Source organism: Petromyzon marinus, chromosome 52 (assembly GCF_048934315.1).
Source record: "Petromyzon marinus isolate PM22_M1 ecotype Great Lakes invasive population chromosome 52, UKy_Petmar_22M1.pri1.0, whole genome shotgun sequence".
NCBI classification, from domain to species: Eukaryota; Metazoa; Chordata; class Hyperoartia; order Petromyzontiformes; family Petromyzontidae; genus Petromyzon; species Petromyzon marinus.
The window spans coordinates 3,201,499-3,219,155 of NC_133718.1; the positions used below are offsets into that span (position 1 = coordinate 3,201,499).

General features: G+C 50.0%; 1 protein-coding gene across 4 annotated transcripts in view; it reads left to right on the top strand.

Annotated features, from left to right (window-relative positions):
- LOC116953536 (ankyrin repeat domain-containing protein 34C-like) overlaps window positions 1-17,657 on the top strand; it is a 31,678-nt gene that overhangs the window by 2,162 nt on the left and 11,859 nt on the right. For 2 of the 4 annotated variants that reach the window (XM_076075125.1, XM_032973824.2), the window contains exons 2-3: window positions 10,286-11,531; window positions 17,306-17,604. In XM_076075125.1, the coding sequence (XP_075931240.1) occupies window positions 11,453-11,531; window positions 17,306-17,604 (378 nt within the window). In that variant the 5' untranslated portion in view covers window positions 10,286-11,452. Of the gene's footprint in view, window positions 1-811; window positions 2,837-10,285; window positions 11,532-17,305; window positions 17,605-17,657 lie in introns of those variants that run through there. The other 2 variants (XM_076075127.1, XM_076075126.1) reach the window with 2 other exon arrangements.

The following is a 17,657-nucleotide window of genomic DNA, read 5'->3' on the forward strand; positions in this document are numbered from 1 at the left end:
TATGCGTAAAACGCGATAGTAACGAGAGTATAATTCTATGCGTGTCGGTGTACTGGTGAAAACAAGGCTGTAATCGTGTAATTGTAGATGCATATTTGAGATACACCGTTAGCAAACTGTGTCATGGCCCTTTTCCAATGTTGGATGTCTATGGTGGGTCGTTTGACCTCACCAGGCCGGCCAGTGCGGCTCAGATGGCACTCACCACTGACGTTGACCTCGGTCGGGAATCAAAGACGCCGTGGTGGCTAGGAGACGTTAACTACCTCGCCTGGTGTGCAGGAGGGACGTGGGTTCGATCCTGCTGTATATTTGGAGTTTGCGTCTCTCTGCCCCGTGGTCGCGTGGATTTTTTTTATCGGGTCCTTCGGTTTTTTCCCCTCTCCACATTTAGAATCCACGTGCGTTTTAGAGTATTTGGCTGCTATAAATGTCCACGTAAGCAGACACTTCGTTGGGCTATCATTTGTGGCCAGCTCGCGATCTGATAAAAAAAAAATAACTATATAGCTCAGTGGGCCTTACCTGCTAAAATGCTAAGTTTAGTTTTAAAGACGCTGACGAAACAGAAATCCCAAATTGACAACGCGAGTGAAATGATGGGGCACTTTCGGATGAGATAAGACATGTATCCAACCTGACCCCTGCAACCACTACAGACCGCGATATTTTCCACAATGTAAAAAAAGAATATATTCTTAAATCAGAATGAGACACCTCCTCTCCCGCCCACCCCCTATGATGGCCGTGTGGGGGGGGGAGGGCGGGTCTCGTACCCACAGTGTTCAGACCAAAAATCTGTTCCGTTCTGAACAGCTTTGATCATCCTTCGTAATGTGACGAGTTGATCAGTCACGTGTGTGTGTGTGGTCGTGTCGAGGTTGGTGAGTGAAACTGAAGCCAATGGACGGCTTCAGCAGTAGCCTCGTGGTGAATATCATACACCCTGCCGGCGAACGATCAACGTGGCCAGAGGCGTCACTGTGCGATCCACGGGTTTGAGACAGAGGCTCGCGTGGCGAATCATAGACTCACGCAGAGACCCATAGACTCGCAAAGAGACCCATAGACTCACACAGAGACCCATAGACTCACACAGAGACCCGTAGATTCACACAGAGACCCATAGACTCACACAGAGACCCATAGACTCGCACAGAGTCCCATAGACTCACACAGAGACCCATAGACTCACACAGCGACCCATATACTCGCACAGAGACCCATAGACTCGCACAGAGACCCATAGACTCGCACAGAGACCCATAGACTCGCACAGAGACCCATAGACTCGCACAGAGACCCATAGACTCGCACAGAGACCCATAGGCTCGCACAGAGACCCATAGACTCGCACAGAGACCCATAAACTCGCACAGAGACCCATAGACTCGCACAGAGACCCATAGACTCGCACAGAGACCCATAGACTCGCACAGAGACCCATAGACTCGCACAGAGACCCATAGACTCGCACAGAGACCCATAGACTCGCACAGAGACCCATAGACTCGCACAGAGACCCATAGACTCGCACAGAGACCCATAGACTCGCACAGAGACCCATAGACTCGCACAGAGACCCATAGACTCGCACAGAGACCCATAGACTCACACAGAGACCCATAGACTCACACAGAAACCCATAGACTCACACAGAGACCCATAGACTCACACAGAGACCCATAGACTCACACAGAGACCCATAGATTCGCAAAGAGACTCACAGACTCACATGGAGTGTCAATGGCTCACAAAGCGCCCATAGAGTGATCTCAGTTGGCAGCGGTGTTTCTAAGCGGCTCGTGGTTTGAGACTGGTGACCGCAATTGGACTGCGGTCTGTGCTTAATCACCCACTGATGATAGCTGCATCGCGTCTTCGATACAAAACAGACCACATCTATTGCTGTTCTAATTTGAGTTGGACTTTTTTTTCTCTGTCTCTCTCTCTCAATTCGGTACGGCATTTCAGTTTGACCTAACAACTGCCAAAGGAACACAAATTAAACGTGCCAATCATCTAAATTGCGGGACCTTCTTAAACTGGAACGTTATATGCCGGCCTTGACTTGTTCACTGCCTGAACACAAGAACGAGGGATCGGGGAACGAGCACAACTCAAGAGACATCGGGTTGGCACACTGAGCAAAGCAATTGGGCTCGGGTAGGCCGCATCTCTTGCACGTGACGATGGTTCGTGTGGCGAGACTGGTTACGGAACGGCAGCCAAAGAGAGGGAAAAAAAAACGCGTCCGATGGAGCGAGACGGCGTGGGGAGGCGTTCATCCAGCGGTGGATAGACACCGGACAATCACGATGACCAGCAATGACGGCGATGCTCAGGGTGCAACTGCGATGACGTCATCGGCCACCCGGGGTTCCAATCCGCGAGTTCGATCCCCGGGACAGGGAATTGATGCAGAGGTGGCAACGTCGTTTAATTATTTAAGGCATCAACGCGTTCACGCGTTGCGTAACGTACACACGCTACGCATTACCCCATTAATACATAAACATTAGCCCGTGGAGCTGCATGGCATGTTGTCGCGGATTGGGTGTCGCAGTTTTCGAGCGGGTGGAACGACGGCTCGGCGAGGCCACCCAGTGGCCGGGCGTGCGACTCGATCCTCGGGTCAAGCGCCGTTATGAGCCATACTTCACCACGCTGGCTATCGGCGGTTTGGCCCATCCAGCAGCGGGCCGACAGGACGGGGCCGTGGGCGCACACCAGACACAACCGTCGGGGAAGCTCGCGGGCCAGCGATGGCGCTGCGTGAACGCGCCCACTTCCAACCATCTTCGCCGCTTCGGAAATGTGCGGAGTCGGACGCACCGTGAGCTCAATTTTCATCTGAGTTCACCTAGGGGAGGCCCGCGGGTTTGTCAAACAGGGGACTGCGTCGCGTGCGCGTGGCCATGTCCGCAAAACCGCCCTTGAATGCATTCCCGCTCGCCTCCCCCCCCCCCCCCGCGATGCGCCCGGATCTCGGCAGCTAACGCGGGGTTTTTCTTGAGCCCGGACAAAGTGTTTCGGGGCGCGTGGCCGTCAGTGCTTCACGGTGCGCGGAGTCTCGGTGATCAGCGCGGGGGCCAGTGCGGGAGACGTCCGCTGGGGCGGTGCCGTGCCGCGTCTTAGCTCCCCGGCGCGGTGAAGTATGGTCAAGTGGTCCCCCATGCCCCCGCACGGCAGCGCTGGATTCTGCGGGCGCGTTCGCGAGCGACGCGGGCGGCTTGTGGAGGTTCGCAATTGAAGGTTTCCTAGCAGGCGTTGTGGATGTGATCGGGAATAGGAGGAGGTGATCGGGAATAGGAGGAGGTGATCGGGAATAAGAGGAGGTGATCAGGAATAGGAGGAGGTGATCGGGAATAGGAGGAGGTGATCAGGAATAGGAGGAGGTGATCAGGAATAGGAGGATGTGATCGGGAATAAGAGGATGTGATCGGGAATAGGATGAGGTGATCGGGAATAGGATGAGGTGATCGGGAATAAGATAAGATGAGGAATAGGATGTGATAAGAAATAGGATGTGATCGAGAAAAGGAGGTAGTGATCAGTAATAGGAGGAGGTGATCAGGAATACCTAGGTAATCAGGAATCGGAGGATGTGATAGGGAGTAGGAGGAGGTGATCAGGAATAAGAGGTGATCGGGAATAGGAGGGGGTGATCGGGAATAGGATGAGGTGATCGGGAATAGGATGAGGTGATCTTGAATAGGATGAGGTGATCTGGAATAGGATGAGGTGATCGGGAATAGGAGGAGGTGATCGGGAATAGGATGAGGTGATCGGGAATAGGATGAGGTGATCGGGAATAGGAGGAGGTGATCGGGAATAAGATAAGATTAGGAATAGGATGTGATAAGAAATAGGATGTGATGGGGAATAGGAGGAGGTGATCAGGAATAGGAGGTGATCAGGAATATTATGAGGTGATCAGGAATAGGAGGAGGTGATCAGGAACAAGAGGATGTGATGGGGAATAGGAGGAGGTGATCGGGAATAGGAGGTGATCAGGAATAGGAGCAGGTGATCAGGAATAGGAGGAGGTGATCAGGAATAGGAGGTGATCAGGAATATGAGGAGGTGATCAGGAATATGAGGAGGTGATCAGGAATAGGAGCAGGTGATCAGGAATAGGAGGTGATCAGGAATAGGAGCAGGTGATCAGGAATATTATGAGGTGATCAGGAATAGGAGGAGGTGATCAGGAATAGGAGGATGTGATGGGGAATAGGAGGAGGTGATCGGGAATAGGAGGTGATCAGGAATAGGAGCAGGTGATCAGGAATAGGAGGAGGTGATCAGGAATATGAGGAGGTGATCAGGAATAGGAGCAGGTGATCAGGAATAGGAGGAGGTGATCAGGAATAGGAGCAGGTGATCAGGAATAGGAGGAGGTGATCGGGAATAGGAGGAGGTGATCAGGAATAGGAGGAGGTGATCAGTAATAGGAGGAGGTGATCAGGAATAGGAGCAGGTGATCAGGAATGAGGTGATCAGGAATAGGAGCAGGTGACCGATACTGGTATTGGAATGGCCGATGGTGGTGGTGGTCATGATGATGGTGGTGATGGGGGTGATGATGATGGTGGTGACGATGGGGGTGATGATGATGGTGGTGACGATGGTGGTGATGATGATGGTGGTGACGATGATGGTGGTGGTCATGATGATGGTGGTAATGATGATGGTGATGATGGGGGTGATGATGATGGTGGTGACGATGGTGGTGGTGATGATGATGGTGGTGATCATGATGATGATGATCAGACTGCAAGAGCAGACGCTGGAAGGTCAGCAGTCAACTTCACAGCAGCCAAATGATCTAGCAAAAAAAGGAAGTTATGAATAATGCTTTTGACGTGGCGGCATCGTCAGCAACGACCTTGACCTTTTGACCTTGTAGGTGTGCTATCTCTTGTTTTGTCAATCCAATGATGGACGAGGGCCTCCCCACACCACGTGCGTCCGTGGGGATTAGTTGACCAGACTTCACCACGCTCACCTTGAACTTGCCGTTACTTGCACCCAGACAAAGTGGTGGGCCACCTTTGCCGGCTCCGGAACCCGCGTGTGGCTCTCGGGAATATTTGCATCGCGACATTTATTTATTGAGGACCCAAAACCGTTTCGTATTCACCACACAGTGGCTAATTGCGGCTCTTGACATATTGAGGTTTTTTTTGTTGTTGTTTTTGTTTTACCGAATTCGCATGTAATTTCTCTTCTTGTTATTTTTTGGTTGCCGACCCATGGACCTCGACGTTCCTGAAAATATAAATTAAATCACGCATCTAACTCCACTCCCCCCCCACACACACGCACCCTGAGACCTTCTAAGAATAAAAACCCCTATATAAACAGTACTGGTGCTTTAACAGGCGACTAATTTGGACAACAGCCCGTCATATTACAAGGGCCGTTGCCCAAAACGTCGCCTAAATAAATATTTTGTTTTTTATTTTAAGGCCACAGTGCTTTTTGACGAATGCGTTGAAATAATTTTTTGCGCGTTTGTTTGATCAGTAACCGCGCTTAAGCACCACTGCCAAACGCCGCAGCAGCAGCAGCAACAGCAAATCTCCCGACCCATTTATCGGGCGACTGAACGGACCTTGTCGCGTTCTATTTGCGTAGTCCGCACGACGATCCATTCGGCCCCACTGAATGTCCCACCCCCACCCCGCACAGAGCCTTGTCGAGCTCCACCTGCACCGTTTGTTTATAGGGCAAGGGGACATTCGTAGAACACGCGGTACCTGTGAAAACACATTCGGAACTCACGCGACAACGATGATGATGATCGTTTTGGAACAGCTGGGGTCTTGACGGTGGGTCCTGGCGTTTGAAGCCTTCTGCGGTATTCCTTCACCACGTGGCGATTTTGTAACGCGCGGAGCCGAGCGGAGTGTCACTCGAAAGTAGCCACGGGGGGCGATAGGTTTCGGGCCTCTTCAGGAGGTGTGGTGGCCTTGGGAGTGCCTCTTTAAAGTCGCTGGCTGTTTGAACGCTGCCGCTGTGTGGCAGCAGCAGCAGCAACAGCCAGCGGTGTATGCACGTGGTGGGTACGTTGAACTCCGCCGCTGCTACTCCCGCAGGTAACTTCGCCTCCACCGAAGACAAAACAAAAAGCTTCATGATGCAGCTAGTTGTAATAACTGTCGAAACGTCGTACTCAGATTGTAAATGTTGTGGCTTGGCTCTCCAACACACAACCCGTGCAGTGCTGTACAAGTGACGAATTGGCCACGTTCTGTTTACGTGACAACCCTTACTAGCTGGCTGTGTCGGGTGGTGGCGGGTTTTAACGACACATTTGTATATTGACGCGATCTAACCCAAAAACCTCTACTATGGATGATATTGGTGGCGCAAGCCTACGCGTTAAAATGCTTTTTGGGGCGTTAACGCCGGGACGGTAACAGGGCCTCCGTCTTGCGTATGACGTCGCAGGATCTTGAACGTCCCCCCTGTGCAGCCGCCGGCGCGCCGCGTTCGCACGGTTCACACTGCGCGCACCGCAGTGTTAATCGGGGCGGCCGCTCGACCCGAACCGAGAACGACTGCGACCAGCGGCCATGCCACAATCGGGGCTGTGAAGCAGGACCACTGCCCGAAACGTCGCTGCCTATCATATTGTTTCTTTGAAGGCCACACAGCAAAGGTCCCCCGTATAGGCTATGAGCAGACTTTCGGGGCAGGTGATGTTCGCAAGCAGCACCTATGAAGGCCGGCACGGCGCAGGAGGTGGTGGGCGGCCAGCAGCACGCCCGACCGCCTTTGTCTTCCCCGGTGGCGACGTTTACTTACACGCCGCACCAGGTACTCATTTGTGCGTGCGTATGTTGAACTCCTATCGGTGCACTGGTACGTAGCCAAGCCGCGCTAATCGGAGGTAGCGGGGGAAGGAGAACAAACTACGAACACACAAAAAGCAGTTCACAAGTAATGAGCAGCAGCAGTGGAAACGACAACGACGGTGATGACGACGACGACGGTGATGACGGCCCCGTTCCAGCCGGAGGAACGACGCCTGTCAGTGACGGTCACGGCCCTGGGTGTCGGCAGGGAGGGAGGAGGTCGTGAGTCGCCCTGCCGCTGCTGCTGTGGAGAGTTCCGCTGCGATCTGTCTGCATGCACATTCACGTGCGCGTGTGTACTGCGTTCTGGCCTTCATAGGTGCTCGTTAATAGCACTTGCCCGCACAGCATGGTAAGGCTATACGGGGGGCCTTTGTCTTATACTGCGTGGGGAGCGTTCGCGCAGTGGTTAGGGCTACGCTGTGCTACAAAACGCGGCCGTCCCAATTTGGATTCCCGCTCACGGCCAACACCAGTGACGACTGTCTGAACCCTTGCTGGGCCTCCCCTAGGTCGATTCAGCCTCAAATGAGTACCTGGTGCGGTGTGTAAACATCGCCACTCGGGAGACAAAGACGGTCGGGCGTGGTGCTGGCCACCCACCCCCTCGTGTACGGGTGCCGGCTTTCGCTAACAGCACTTGCCCCAACAGTCTTTTCAGGTTATACGGGGGGGTCTTTGTTTTACTTATTTGTACTGCGTGTGATGTATTCATTCAATGTACGTGTACTGCGTGGTTGAGCGGTGGGACAGTGGTTAGCAGAATCAGATTTTTTTTTTACTGGAGGAATCCGATTAGCAACACAGCTCTTTTTCAGATGCCCAGTAGGGGCACGGGGTAAGGACGTTACAAAAACAAACAATACAAAAAGTACAAGAGATGTCAACAAATCACCCAAACACAAACAAATATAACACTAAACCATCCCTAACCTATCAGACAAAGCCCACTTAGGTATTAATTTATTTTTTCGAAAGCGACCTGGCCACAAATGATAGCTCAACAAAGTGGGTTATCATTTGGACATTTATAGCAACAAATTCATCTAAATAATCTCAACGCATGTGTCTAAATGTGGAGGGAGAAACCGGAGTACCCGGATAAAAAATCCACGCGACCACGGGAGAGAGAGAGAGACACGCAAACTCCCAATATACAGGCGTCGGGATCGAAACCCACGACCTCCTGCATACCAACTCAAGTTCGATTCCTAGTCACTGCCAGTGGTGTAACTCCACAGTGGCAGTGATATCCGAACCGCTGCTGCAATCGCAATAGAGTAATTTGCAGCGACCGTAAATTATCCATGGCCAAGTGGCACTGAATGGGTTTTATTTTAATAGAGACCGGATGACTCGTACGGATCCAATGGAGACCACGGGGAGAACGTACAACCCAAGGCCGTAGCCATGGAGTCAACATTGGGGGGGGGGACCAAATCTTCCAGGGTGTCTGGGGGTCCCAATCCAAAAAAAATATATCTAAATTTGAAAAATAATTTTCTGCCTAAAATATTTAAAAAATTCACTTACACATGGGAGCGACTGTTTTTTATTCATGTAGTGGAGTATGAAGGTGTGTTGTGGAAACTGCGCGATTGTATGATCACACGGACAGTGTGGGTTATCTGGGGTCAACCTGTGGAGAAGGAGATAACAGTGTGGGTCGTGTTAGGACAGCCAGGTGCAAGGGCTGGGATGATGAGGTAACGGTTGGGCCAATTAAGCCAGAGGATCAGCAACGGCGGTGATTGGCTGTGGCTGTTGTCAAGGACGAGGAGGCGTCGAGATGTCTGGAGAAGGACAGGTGTTTGAGGACGCGAAGCGTGCGGAGGCACGCGGGCCAATTAATTAGCGATAATGAGAATGGGGATACATTGGGGGAGACACACAGAGAGCGGGGAGTTGGAGTTGGGGGCTGGACGAGGAAGACGTGGAGTTGGAAACAGAGTAGAACCAGAGTTTGGAGACACAGTGGGAAACGGAGTTGGAACAGAGTGTGAAGCAAGACGAAGCAGTTAGCAGTGGAGTGAGCGTAGCGATAGCGAAGCTGAAGCAAGACGAAGTAGTTAGCAGTGGAGTGAGCGTAGCGATAGCGGAGCTGAAGCAAGACAAAGTAGTTAGCAGTGGAGAGAGCGTAGCGATAGCGGAGCTGAAGACGCTATGTGCGGAGTGTGCGAAGTCGCTGTGTGGGAAGACGCTGTGTGCGGAGTTGCTGAACGGGGAGTCGTTGAGTGCGAAGCAAGTGAAGTGATAGTGGGGAGACAAAGGTGGTGAGCGAGACGGGCGGAGCACGGCGAGCGAGCCGTGGTGACCAGGATACTGTGGAGTGTGGAGGACATGTTGAATGTTGTAAATAAAGCGGTGTTTGAAGAAAGACAGAAGTTGCCCGCGTAAAGTCGAACACGACATTTACAATAATGTCGAATAGTGTATTGCTCTGTTTTTACTTTTTTACATTTCTTGTTTTATTGTATGTAATGGCAGAGATTAGGGATTAATAAAGTACAACCATAACCACAATCATATAAACAGATATCTATGCATTGATGTATATGAAGACAAGTCCAGATATTGTGGCCAAGGTTTAGCAAATTGTTTTTATTTACATAGCATAGAAAATTTTTTATACTGGGGGGGACATTTTGAGCATATTTGAATATTGGGGGGGGGGATGTGTTCCCCCCCAATATATTATAATTACGGCCTTGGTACAACCTCTGAGTCAGGCATCGAACCCAGCACCTTGTTCTCGCTGCGCAGGCACGAGTGTTACTTTGCCACCGCGCCGCCACCACAAATACTGACGTCGCCGCTGACTGTGGACGTGTCACTGCGGCTCCCCAGATGCACGTCCTGGGTGGCGTTCCATCTGGAGCTCTCCACTGCCTCGCGACATCGCCGGCGGGGGAGGCGGTCGTGGCAGTGCCGGATTAAGCGAGTGCGGGGCCTGTAGCATGATGTTATGAAGGGGGCCCTAAATAAATAAAACACATAAATATTAAAACACAAATGTTAAACTTGCATAGTAAAGTAATTGTATTTTTTTTCATTTCATATACAGCCAGATAATACGACAAATCGCTAACCTTAAACACACAGTCGTTCGTAAAAGTTGAAGGCGGTATAGTACTATAGTAATAGAGCAAGTGTAGAATCACTGAACCGGAATTGATAGCTTGAAAGCATTTAGCGCGGGGCCCTTGAAAGTGCGGGGCCCGTAGCTACACGTGTAGTAGTAGTAGTAGCTACTACTACACGTGTAGTAGTAGCTACTTTTGCTGCTAGGAAAATCCGGCACTGCTGGCGGGGGAGGTGGTGGTGGTGGTGTTTTTGGGCGGGTGGGCGTGTGGCAGTGCTGTGAATGAGCAAGCGACGCAGTGCCGCACTGAATCCTCTGGTGCCCCCTGTTTCCTGTGCAGGTGCCCCCTGTTTCCTGTGCAGGCGGTGGATCTTCGACAGGGGAAATGACAGCGGTGACACCACCGCGCGCGCATACCCATAGAGCAACAACATAATACACACACCAGGTGACACACACCCAGTGGGGTGACACACACACCAGGTGACACACACACCAGGTGACACACACACCAGGTGACACACACACCAGGTGACACAAACACCAGGTGACGCACACACCCGTAGTATGCACGTAGGCGCTCATAAAATCAATCGGCGCACGCGTGGAATTGCTTACATCCATACAGGTGGTTTGACGTGCACGCAAAAAAAACGACTTACGGAGCCAGAGATTTGGGGCGGGTGCTCTTAGTGTGGTCAACCTCACGCCCGGTCGCCTTTGTCTTCCTCCAATGCCGATCCTTGCTGCAGGCCGGCGACACTTCACACTCGTTTAAGGCTGAGTCGACGTAAGGGGGAGGCCCCAGGGCTGGTTAAATACCCCTCGTGATTGATGCTATCCGTGGTTGCCCTTCCATGCGTGCCGAGGGTGATGAGCAATCACAGAATGACACAACCTGTACGACCGATCTGTCGGCTCTAGTCCAGTGTTACACACGTACGCAACACACACAGGAACTTAAACATTCCTAGAGGCGAACGCACATCTACTCTGATTGATATTCACCATTTAAGCTGATTCTCATCCACTATCAAAGACACACAAAGACACAGATCCCCCGTATAGCCTTGACAGACTGTTGGGGCAAGTGCTGTTAGCGAATAGCACCTATGAAGGCCGAAGCGGCACACGAGGGGGTGGGTGGCCAGCACCGTGTCCGACCACCTTTGTTTCCCCAGTGGTGATGTTTACACACTGCAACAAGTACTAATTTGAGGCCGAGTCGACGTAGCGAAGGCCCTAGGACTGGTTCAGATAATCGTCACCAGTGTTGACCGTGAGCGGAAATCGAACCCCGGTCGCCAGGTTCGTAGAGCACCGCGCTAACCGCTACACCACCGCTCCCCCACACACACGTTCGCACACACGTTCATACATAAATCGGTAGGTACACACACACGTACACACACAAATGAACACACATGCACGCACATGAACACGCACACATGTGCACACTGCCCACTGCAAAACCACATCAACACCATCAACACCGACGACATCGACGATGATGATGATGATGAAGAAGGAGGCCCCGTCGGCTGTTGCGAGGATGGCATCCGCCACACCATCTGCGACGTCTGATGGTCAGTGTCTTCTTGTCGTCAATGTTACAATCACGCCAGAGGTCAATTGCGAAATGAGACCCATCCCTGATCTCGTGAGCTCTGCCCTGGTTAAAACAAAAAGTACTTGGACCCATGTAACAGAATCTCTATGTATCTCTATGTGTATCTAGAGGGACTCCTCTACGTACGAACGAGTTAGGTACCAGAGGTCTGTTCGTAAGTCAATTTGTTCGTAAGTCCAACTTTACTCCTGTCGATTCCAAACATGTTGTACGACGTGTAGATGCCACTGGTTCTTCACGTTCTGTAGATGTAGATGCCACTGGTTCTTCATGTTCTGCAGATATAGATGCCAATGTTTCTTCACATTCTGCAGATGTAGTTGCCACTGGTTCTTGATGTTCTGAAGATGTAGATGCCACTAGTTATTTACATGATGTAGATGCCACTGGTTCTCAACGTTCTGCAGATGTAGAGGCCACTGGTTCTTCATGTTCTGCAGATGTAGATGCCAATGGTTCTTCACGTTCTGCAGATGGAGATGCCACTGGTTCTTAACGTTCTGCAGATGTAGATGCCACTGGTTCTTCATGTTCTGCAAATGTAGATGCCACTGGTTCTTCACGTTCTGCAGATGTAGATGCCACTGGTTCTTCACGTTCTGCAGATGTAGATGCCACTGGTTCTTCACATTCTGCAGATGTAGATGCCACTGGTTCTTCATGTTCTGCAGATGTAGATGCCACTGGTTCGTCACGTTCTGCAGATGTAGATGCCACTGGTTCTTCATGTTCTGCAGATGTAGATGCCACTGGTTCTTCACGTTCTGCAGATGTAGATGCCACTGGTTCTTCATGTTCTGCAGATGTAGATGCCACTGGTTCTTCATGTTATGCAGATGTAGATGCCACTGCTTCTTCACGTTCTGCAGATGTAGATGTCACTGGTTCTTCATGTTCTGCAGATGCAGATGCCAATGGTTCTTCACGTTCTGCAGATGGAGATGCCACTGGTTCTTAACGTTCTGCAGATGTAGATGCCACTGGTTCTTTACGTTCTGCTGATGTAGATGCCACTGGTTCTTTACGTTCTGCAGATGTAGATGCCACTGCTTCTTCACGTTCTGCAGATGTAGATGCCACTGGTTCTTCATGTTCTGAAGATGTAGATGCCACTGCTTCTTCACATTCTGCAGATGTAGATGCCACTGGTTCTTCATGTTCTGCAGATGTAGATGCCACTGCTTCTTCACGTTCTGCTGATGTAGATGCCACTGGTTCTTCATGTTCTGCAGATGTAGATGTCACTGGTTCTTTACGTTCTGCTGATGTAGATGCCAATGGTTTTTCACGTTCTGCAGATGGAGATGCCACTGGTTCTTCATGTTCTGCAGATGTAGATGCCACTGGTTCTTCATGTTCTGCAGATGTAGATGCCACTGGTTCTTCATGTTATGCAGATGTAGATGCCACTGGTTATTCACGTTCTGTAGATGTAGATGCCACCGGTTCTTCATGTTCTGCAGATGTAGATGCCACTGGTTCTTCACGTTCTGCAGATGTAGATGCCACTGGTTCTTCACGTTCTGCAGATGTAGATGCCACTGGTTCTTCATGTTCTGCAGATGTAGATGCCACTGCTTCTTCACGTTCTGCAGATGTAGATGCCACTGGTTCTTCACGTTCTGCTGATGTAGATGCCACTGGTTCTTCATGTTCTGCAGATGTAGATGTCACTGGTTCTTTACGTTCTGCTGATGTAGATGCCACTGGTTCTTCACGTTCTGCAGATGTAGATGCCACTGGTTCTTCATGTTATGCAGATGTAGATGCCACTGCTTCTTCACGTTCTGCAGATGTAGATGACACTGGTTCTTCACGTTCTGCAGATGTAGATGCCACTGGTTCTTCACGTTCTGCAGATGTAGATGCCACTGGTTCTTCATGTTATGCAGATGTAGATGCCACTGGTTTTTCATGTTATGCAGATGTAGATGCCACTGGTTATTCACGTTCTGTAGATGTAGATGCCACCGGTTCTTCATGTTCTGCAGATGTAGATGCCACTGGTTCTTCACCTTCTGCAGATGTAGATGCCACTGGTTCTTCACGTTCTGTAGATGTAGATGCCACTGGTTCTTCACGTTCTGTAGATGTAGATGCCACTGCTTCTTCGCATTATGTAGATGTAGATGCCACTGTTTCTTCATGTTCTGTAGATGTAGATGCCACTGTTTCTTCATGTTCTGTAGATGTAGATGCCACTGGTTCTTCATGTTCTGTAGATGTAGATGCCACTGGTTCTTCATGTTCTCCTGATGTAGATGCCACTGGTTCTTCACGTTCTGTAAATGTAGATGCCACTGCTTCTTCATGTTCTGTAGATGTAGATGCCACTGGTTCTTCATGTTCTGTAAATGTAGATGCCACTGCTTCTTCGCGTTCTGCAGATGTAGATGCCACTGCTTCTTCACGTTCTGCAGATGTAGATGCCACTGCTTCTTCACGTTCTGCAGATGTAGATGCCACTGCTTCTTCACGTTCTGCAGATGTAGATGCCACTGCTTCTTCACGTTCTGCAGATGTAGATGCCACTGGTTCTTCACGTTCTGCAGATGTAGATGCCACTGGTTCTTCACGTTCTGCAGATGTAGATGCCACTGGTTCTTCACGTTCTGCAGATGTAGATGCCACTGGTTCTTCACGTTCTACAGATGTAGATGCCACTGGTTCTTCATGTTCTGTAGATGTAGATGCCACTGGTTCTTCACGTTCTGCTGATGTAGATGCCACTGGTTCTTCACGTTCTGTAGATGTAGATGCCACTGGTTCTTCACGTTCTGTAAATGTAGATGCCACTGCTTCTTCATGTTCTGTAGATGTAGATGCCACTGGTTCTTCATGTTCTGTAAATGTAGATGCCACTGCTTCTTCGCGTTCTGCAGATGTAGATGCCACTGCTTCTTCACGTTCTGCAGATGTAGATGCCACTGCTTCTTCACGTTCTGCAGATGTAGATGCCACTGTTTCTTCATGTTCTGTAGATGTAGATGCCACTGTTTCTTCATGTTCTATAGATGTAGATGCCACTGGTTCTTCATGTTATGTAGATGTAGATGCCACTGGTTCTTCACGTTCTACAGATGTAGATGCCACTGGTTCTTCACGTTCTACAGATGTAGATGCCACTGGTTCTTCATGTTCTGTAGATGTAGATGCCACTGGTTCTTCACGTTCTGCAGATGTAGATGCCACTGGTTCTTCACGTTCTGCAGATGTAGATGCCACTGGTTCTTCATGTTATGCAGATGTAGATGCCACTGGTTTTTCATGTTATGCAGATGTAGATGCCACTGGTTATTCACGTTCTGTAGATGTAGATGCCACCGGTTCTTCATGTTCTGCAGATGTAGATGCCACTGGTTCTTCACCTTCTGCAGATGTAGATGCCACTGGTTCTTCACGTTCTGTAGATGTAGATGCCACTGGTTCTTCACGTGCTGTAGATGTAGATGCCACTGGTTCTTCACGTTCTGTAGATGTAGATGCCACTGCTTCTTCGCATTATGTAGATGTAGATGCCACTGTTTCTTCATGTTCTGTAGATGTAGATGCCACTGTTTCTTCATGTTCTGTAGATGTAGATGCCACTGGTTCTTCATGTTCTGTAGATGTAGATGCCACTGGTTCTTCATGTTCTCCTGATGTAGATGCCACTGGTTCTTCACGTTCTGTAAATGTAGATGCCACTGCTTCTTCATGTTCTGTAGATGTAGATGCCACTGGTTCTTCATGTTCTGTAAATGTAGATGCCACTGCTTCTTCGCGTTCTGCAGATGTAGATGCCACTGCTTCTTCACGTTCTGCAGATGTAGATGCCACTGCTTCTTCACGTTCTGCAGATGTAGATGCCACTGCTTCTTTACGTTCTGCAGATGTAGATGCCACTGCTTCTTCACGTTCTGCAGATGTAGATGCCACTGGTTCTTCACGTTCTGCAGATGTAGATGCCACTGGTTCTTCACGTTCTGCAGATGTAGATGCCACTGGTTCTTCACGTTCTGCAGATGTAGATGCCACTGGTTCTTCACGTTCTACAGATGTAGATGCCACTGGTTCTTCATGTTCTGTAGATGTAGATGCCACTGGTTCTTCACGTTCTGCTGATGTAGATGCCACTGGTTCTTCACGTTCTGTAGATGTAGATGCCACTGGTTCTTCACGTTCTGTAAATGTAGATGCCACTGCTTCTTCATGTTCTGTAGATGTAGATGCCACTGGTTCTTCATGTTCTGTAAATGTAGATGCCACTGCTTCTTCGCGTTCTGCAGATGTAGATGCCACTGCTTCTTCACGTTCTGCAGATGTAGATGCCACTGCTTCTTCACGTTCTGCAGATGTAGATGCCACTGCTTCTTCACGTTCTGCAGATGTAGATGCCACTGTTTCTTCATGTTCTGTAGATGTAGATGCCACTGTTTCTTCATGTTCTGTAGATGTAGATGCCACTGGTTCTTCATGTTATGTAGATGTAGATGCCACTGGTTCTTCACGTTCTACAGATGTAGATGCCACTGGTTCTTCACGTTCTACAGATGTAGATGCCACTGGTTCTTCATGTTCTGTAGATGTAGATGCCACTGGTTCTTCACGTTCTGCTGATGTAGATGCCACTGGTTCTTCACGTTCTGTAGATGTAGATGCCACTGGTTCTTCACGTTCTGCTGATGTAGATGCAACTGGTTCTCCACGTTCTGTAGATGTAGATGTCACTGTTTCTTCACGTTCTGCTGATGTAGATGCCACTGGTTCTTCACGTTCTGTAGATGTAGATGCCACTGGTTCTTCACGTTCTGTAGATGTAGATGCCACTGGTTCTTCACGTTCTGCTGATATAGATGCCACCACCGCCGTCTATTGTGCGGCGGTTGAATTTACGACTCTCGGTTCGTACAGCGGCAACTGGACGTACGGACCAGGTTTGTTCGTATCTCTGAAAGTTCGCTAGTCGAATGTTCATAAGTAGAGTCCCTGTATATATTTATGGATGTCTATGTATCTCTATGTGTATCTATGAGTCTCTGTGTACCGTATCTCTCTATATCTTTATTAAACTCTTTGAGTCTCTATGTGTATCTATGAGCCTCTACGCATCTCTCTATATCGTTATGGGTGGCTATGGATCTCTGTGAGTCTCTATGTGTTTTTATGAGCCTCTACGTATCTCTCGATATCTTTATGGGTGTCTATGGATCTCTGCGAGTCTCTATGTGTATCTATGAGCCTCTACGTATCTCTCTATATCTTTATGGGTGTCTCTGGTTCTCTGCGAGTCTCTATGTGTATCTATGAGCCTCTACGTATCTCTCTATATCGTTATGGGTGTCTATGGATCTCTGCGAGTCTCTATGTGTATCTATGAGCCTCTACGTATCTCTCTATATCGTTATGGGTGTCTATGGATCTCTGCGAGTCTCTATGTGTATCTATGAGCCTCTACGTATCTCTCTTTATCGTTATGGGTGTCTATGGATCTCTGCGAGTCTCTATGTGTATCTATGAGCCTCTACGTATCTCTCTATATCTTTATGGGTGTCTCTGGTTCTCTGCGAGTCTCTATCTGTATCTATGAGCCTCTACGTATCTCTCTTTATCGTTATGGGTGTCTATGGATCTCAGCAAGTCTCTGTGTATCTACGAGCCTCTACGTGTCTGTCCGTGGGTGTCTACGGATTATCTTCGTGAGCCTCCTCGATGACTCCTCACAGCCGGCTAAGCAAATTCAAATCGCAGGCGACTGCAGCGGCGGAGGCGACGAAGATGAAGCGGCCGCGGCAGCGTCGCGGCCCGGGGCCGCGTCCCCGGACGGCGCACGCACCGGCGGCAACCCCCTCCTGCGGGCCGTGCAGCTGGGCCGCCTGCGTCTCACGCGCTTGCTGCTCGACGGCGGCGCCTACGTCAACGAGAGCAACGACCGCGGCGAGACGCCGCTCATGGTGGCCTGCCTGACGCGGCACGCCGACGCGCAGAGCGCCAGCAAGGCCCGCATGGTGCGCTACCTCCTGGAGAAGAAGGCCGACCCCAACATTCAGGTGCGGTCCCAAACTTTACCGGTGTGGCCCCCAAAATGCATGTGCGGCACTGC